Source organism: Nomascus leucogenys, chromosome 5, assembly GCF_006542625.1.
Source record: "Nomascus leucogenys isolate Asia chromosome 5, Asia_NLE_v1, whole genome shotgun sequence".
Classification (NCBI taxonomy): domain Eukaryota; kingdom Metazoa; phylum Chordata; class Mammalia; order Primates; family Hylobatidae; genus Nomascus; species Nomascus leucogenys.
This window is the reverse complement of record NC_044385.1, coordinates 46,274,604-46,280,950: the sequence shown is the minus strand read 5'-3', so window position 1 is coordinate 46,280,950 and position 6,347 is coordinate 46,274,604. Positions and strand designations below refer to the sequence as shown.

The 6,347-nt window shown below is 38.8% G+C and overlaps 1 protein-coding gene across 1 annotated transcript; it reads left to right on the top strand.

Moving 5' to 3' along the window:
- Nucleotides 1-840: 840 nt before the first annotated feature.
- Nucleotides 841-4,322, top strand: INSL5 (insulin like 5). Its single transcript, XM_003265201.1, has 2 exons — nt 841-1,047; nt 3,819-4,322. Exons 1-2 carry the CDS (start codon nt 873-875, stop codon nt 4,049-4,051), a joined length of 408 nt encoding a protein of 135 aa, XP_003265249.1. The 5' UTR covers nt 841-872; the 3' UTR covers nt 4,052-4,322.
- The last annotated feature ends 2,025 nt before the right edge of the window (nt 4,323-6,347 follow it).

Here is a 6,347-nt window from a genome sequence, read left to right as displayed (position 1 = left end):
ATCAACACTATTTTACAAAGAAGGATGCTTTAAAAAACTTGCTTAAGAGTCTAGATCTGGTAAGTAACAGCCAGGTAACAGCAACGGCCAGGATTCAAACTCAGGACATAAGAAATTGCCTACTTAAGTGTGATATCCCATTGTTCTGACATTCATGTTGCTTTCAATATTCAAAAAAACCCTCGTGAGATGGGTCTTCCCATTCTAGAGATACGGTTATTGAGGTTCAAAAAGATTTTTGTTTTTTTTTTTTTTTTTTTTTTAGAGACAGGGTTTCACCGTTACCCAGGCTGGAGTACAGCGGCACTGTCATGGCTCATTGTAACCTTGAGCTCCTGGGCTCAGGTGTTCCATTGTGCCTGAGTAATTTTTAAATTTCTTGTAGAGATGGAGGTCTCGCTATGTTGCCCAGGCTGGTCTTGAACTCCTCTCCTCGAGTGATCCACCTGTCTTGGCCTCCCAAAGTGCCGGGGTTACAGGTGTTAGCCACCAGGCTTTGCCTCAACTCAAAAAGTTTAAAACTTGCCTTATGTCACTCAGTAAGTAGCAAGGCTGAGATTGAAACTCATCCTTGGCAACTTTCGAAGTCCATGAGTTTTCCATAATGCCTTCCAAGAGGGCATCTGTTTTTATCATCTCACAGATGCATTGATGGTATTAAGGAGTGACTGAATAGCTGGCAATAATCATAAAACCACATTTTCAAAACTTTACTGTGTAACCCTATGTGCTTAGCAAATACTGTAAAAATGAGGTTCTGACCAATGAAATGTCAGGAAAGTTAGTATAAATTGGTCAAGAGAGTGACAGTCACTCCAGAATTTGATTTGACCATATTTACCATATCAGATTCTCATTCAGTCCTCAGCAAAATGAAGGGCTCCATTTTCACTCTGTTTCTATTCTCTGTCCTATTTGCCATCTCAGAAGTGAAGAGCAAGGAGTCTGTGAGACTCTGTGGGCTAGAATACATACGGACAGTCATCTACATCTGTGCTAGCTCCAGGTGGAGAAGGCATCTGGAGGGGATCCCTCAAGCTCAGCAAGGTAACAGTAGCTCATGTGTCTCCTCTATTTTCCTTTCACATGTCCCTTTTATTTTTTCAAGCTGTGTTGTAAACGATTATTTTATTAAGTGTTTCTCTAAGTACTGTTGAGGCGTTTTTTATGTCAATTTAAGGGATTAGTTATCAAAATATACTGAATTTGGCTTGGGAAAGTGATGAGCATGCTACCTTTCAAAAAATAAGGACCTCATTTTTTTAGTCCCCTGCTTGAAATCATTTGATTGCATGACTACTTCAATGAGCTCAGCATCTATGGAAGGTACTTTGGAGGCTACGGCAAAGCATATGATTTCAAGGAGCATGTTGAAGTAGCAAGACTTTCACCCATGAATAATTATACAATATAATAAGTTAGAATTCAGGCAGTTGTTAAATATGGATGCAAGGAAAGAAGCTGACCTTAATATTGAGCACTTTTAAGTGCCAGGAAGTTACATGTGCAACATTTCATTCAGCTTTCTGATAAGGATCCTGGGAAGCAAGCAAAATTACCACCATTTATCATTTTACCAAGAAGAAAATTCTTCTCCCAGCTGGTGAAAATGTGGCTAGGTAGCAAACTGGGTCTATCTGGCTTCAAGAGCCAAGGTCTTTACTAATTCCATACTGAGTCTCGGGTGGGAAAGAGAAGGTGGTGGACTTTTGTAATAAGTGACAGCATCATGGAAGTGGTGGTTACTGACAGAGGCCCTGAAGGATTTGGGGATTATGAAAGGTGGTGGGGAAGCAGGGTGGGAATTCTAGTAGTAGGAATTGTCTGATCAGGATTTTGAAGGTAGAAATGAAACAAATGTCTTTCAGAAACAGTGAAGTGACTGACTTCACTATATTTCTTTATTATTCAATTCAACTAACTTAAAAATTTGACTGAAATTCTTTCTGTTAATTCCATATTAAAGTATGAGGCAGAATTTATTTAAAATCCTATTTTTAAATTTTTATTTATTTATTTGATTAGAGACAGGGTCTTGCTGTCTCACCCAGACTGGCACAATCATAGCTCACTGAAGCCTCAAACCCCTGCACTTAAGTGATCCTCCCACCTCAGCCTCCTGAGTAGGTAGGACTACAGGTGTGTGCCACCACATCTGGCTAATTTTAAAATATTCTGTAGAGGTGGGGTCTTTCAACGTTTCCCAGGCTGATCTCAAACTCCTGGCCTCAAGCAATCTTCCATCTTGGCCTCCCAAAGCACTGGGATTACAGGCATAAGCCACTGGGCATGGCTAAAAATCCTATTTTAAAAATTATTTTTTTAATTGGTAAAAATTATATATATTTATTGTGTATAACATATTGTTTTGAAATATGTATACATATCATATACATGCAGAATAGCTAAATCAAGCTAATTAACATATGCATTACCTCATATACTTACGTTTTTGTGATGAGGACACTTGAAATCTACTCTTTTAGCAATTTCAGGAATACAATGCATTGTTATTAACTACAGTCACCATCTCGTACAATAGACTTCTTGCAATTATTCCTCCTAACTGAAATTCTGTACTCTTGACCATCTCTTCCCCAACCATCCCCCTCACCCTCACCCTCTGATAACCATCATTCTCCGCTATACATTTTTAAGTTTGACGTTTTTAGATTTCACATATAAGTGAGATCATGTGGTGTTTGTCTTTCTGTGCCTTGCTTAAGAGTCTGTTTTAATAATTGGTTATATTTGCTTTGTTTTATACTAAAAAGTTAAAAATGAAAAATGTGATTACATAATAAATGTTGCAACCATATGTATGATTGTTAAGGTTTCCATTTAATTTAAAATGATGTTAGCAATAAAAACATTTTAGAAAATGACCTAAACTGTTCATATTTGGGTGGGCTAATGTATTGAAAAAGCATGTATTTTCCATTTTCACTACCACTTTAATATTGAGGTTCATATGACTAGATGCTAACAAAAATTATATGGGTTTTTAACCTTAAGACAGTAAGCATAATTTACCAGGATTTACAACAATCGCTGTAATAGCAAACCAAAATGCACTATAAAAAATACATTTGGGATATCTCTGAAACACATAGGGCAGTGGAATGGATATCTATAAGGCTGGCTCTGTTGGACATCACAGAAATCATACTACTACTTGTTAAATCTTTCTCAGATTTTCAGTGTTTTCCCATACTTTATTTATCTGATCAATTACTGGTTTACTAACCAGCAACCATTCACCTAATTTTTCATGGTGCCTGCTGGTGTGCTGAGGCACTGATAAGTCAATTTGAACTAAATTAAAGTGAGAGAAGCTTATATGTGAACTTTGGAAACAACACTTAGGCAAAAACTGTGAATTTCACTTTTTATTTTCAGATACAGAGGTTTAAATCTCCATTTCCTTCTTTACAGATCAAGATTGCAGGGCATACGCAGGATTGTTTTTTCGTTTATGTGTTTTTTGTTTATAGCACATAACTAATACTGGAAGCTGCAGTCATCCAGCAGAGGTAGCGAGTAAAAGAAGTCAAGTCCTGACTAGCTGAGGGACACTGGCTGTCACTCCTCGTCTTTGCACTCAAGTTTCTGCCTCTGTAAAATGAGAAGAGTGGAGATGACTGTGCTGTCCCCAAAATGTCTAATCTCTCTGAAACCAGGCCAACATTTTAAAAAATTATGTGTAGGATTCTATTTCATTTCAGGGATCCAGTTCATTTCCCCAAGAGTGGAATGTGGTTGCTGCCTTCTTTGTAGGAGCTGTCTAAGGATGTATTATTTTTTTCTCTTCCATACAGCTGAGACAGGAAACCCCTTCCAGCTCCCAAATAAACGTGAGTTTTCTGAGGAAAATCCAGTGCAAAACCTTCTGAAGGTGGATGCCTCAGGGGAAGACCGCCTTTGGGATGGACAGATGCCCACTGAAGAGCTTTGGAAGTCAAAGAAGCATTCAGTGATGTCAAGACAAGATTTACAAACTTTGTGTTGCACTGATGGCTGTTCCATGACTGATTTGAGTGCTCTTTGCTAAGACAAGAGCAAATACCCAATGGGTGGCAGAGCTTTATCACATGTTTAATTACAGTGTTTTACTGCCTGGTAGAATACTAATACTATGTTATTAAAATGATGGCTTTTGGGTAGGCAAAACTTCTTTTCTAAAAGGTATAGCTGAGTGGTTGAACCACAGTGATCTCTATTTTGTCCCTTTGCCAAGGTTAATGAACTGTTCTTTTCAAATTCTACTAATGCTTTGAAATTTCAAATGCTGTGCAAAATTGCAATAAAAATGCTATAAACCAAGCTCGCTGTGCTGTTTTCTTTTTTAAAAATTGTAAACAACTTTTAAACAGTAAACCGAAAATGCTGGTGATGGTTAAATCTAAAAATATACATAAAAAATTAACATCAGCTATTATCCTATCATCCAGAAATAACTATTCATGCTTAATGTTTGGGTTACTGTGTATTGTTACTGAAAACTTAAACGTTGATTCATAGTGTAAGCCAAAAAGTATCTGAGACAGTTGTCAATCAATTTAGAAGTTTATGTTCCTAAGGTTAAGGATGTGAACCCAGGAGACAGTTCTGTGTCTTTCTCCAAAGATGAGTTTGAGGCCTTCACTATTTAAAGGGGAAAGGGTGGATATTGGGGAAAGAGGATTAACTTTTTTTTTGAGACGGAGTCTCGCTCTGTTGCCAGTCTGGAGTGCAGTGGTGCAATCTTGGCTCAGTGCAACTTCTGCCTCCCAGGTTCAAGTGATTCTCCTGCCCCAGCCTCTTGAGTGGTTGGGACTACAGGAGCGCACCACCACACCCAGCTAATTTTTGCATTTTTAGTAGAGACGGGGTTCCACCATGTTGGCCAGGATGGTCTAGATCTCTTGACTTCGTGATCCACCTGCCTCTGCCTCCCAAAGTGCTGGGATTACAGGTGTGAGCCACCGCAACTGGCCGAGGAATACTTTTTAAGAGGTGTGGGTAGGTGAGAAGCAAAGGGTTGCATTCTTTTGAGCCTTTGATCAACCATTCACATGTGATAGGGGAGTAGAGAAATAGTCACTTGTGCATTAATCTAGCTCAGTGGATCTGCATTTTTACATAAGATAAACATAGGAGAGAGGAAGCAATCAGACATGCATTTGTCTCAGGTGAGCAGAGGGATGATTTTGAGTTCTGTTCTTTGTCCCACACCTGTGAAGATAAGCTATCAATTTACATTGTCAGAGTGAAATCTGACAGAACTATTTTAAGGTAAAGATCTTGGGGCCCACAAAAAATTTCCTAGTGGGCAAATTGTGAGGGAGGTATGTAGCTTGTTAAATCTTTGTAGTTATCTTAGTTAGGAATAAAATGAGAGGCAGGTTTGCCTGATGCACTTCCCAGCTTGACTTTTCCCTTTGGCTTAGTGATTTTTGAGTCCTGAGATTTATTTTCCTGTCACAATAGTCAAATATGAGAATCTAAACAAAGTGCTTTTCTAAAAGTACCAAAGTGCTCAATAAATGTTTCCTAATATCATATAGTCCTTCAACACTATATTTGAGAATAGCCAGGGGGCATATAAGTATCTACCAGGTCCCATAAACAGCTGAAACCCAGAATACGTTTAAGTGATAAGCTTCTTCCTGTAGTATGGGCCACCTTGGTTTTGCCTTTCTACTGCATTCTATTCTCATTCTGGAACTTGTGAAACAAAGACCCAGATAACCAAGTCATTGTTATGCAATTGGATGTCTTCCCAGATAAAATGACAAAAGACCGAGTAAGGATATCACAAAACTATGCTTTTATTTCTAACTCTGACAGCGAACTCCCCCAGTGGGTTGTAACAATAGTTAGAATCTAAAGACACATGCACACATATGTTTATTGAGGCACTATTCACAATAGCAAAGACTTGGAACCAACCAAAATGTCCATCACTGATAGACTGGATTAAGAAAATGTGGCACATATGCACCATGGAATACTATGCAGCCATAAAAAAGGATGAGTTCATGTCCTTTGTAGGGACGTGGATGAAGCTGAAAACCATCATTCTCAGCAAACTATCTCAAGGACAGAAAACCAAACTCAGCAAACTATCGCAAAGACAGAAAACCGCACGTTCTCCCTCATAGGTGGGAGTTGAACAATGAGAACACTTGGACACAGGAAGGGGAACATCACACACCAGGACCTGTCGTGGGGTGGGGGGAAGGGGGAGGGATAGCATTAGGAGATATACTTAATGTAAATGATGAGTTACTGGATGCAGCACACCAACATGGCACATGTATACATATGTAACTAACCTGCACGTTGTGCACATGTACCCTAAAACT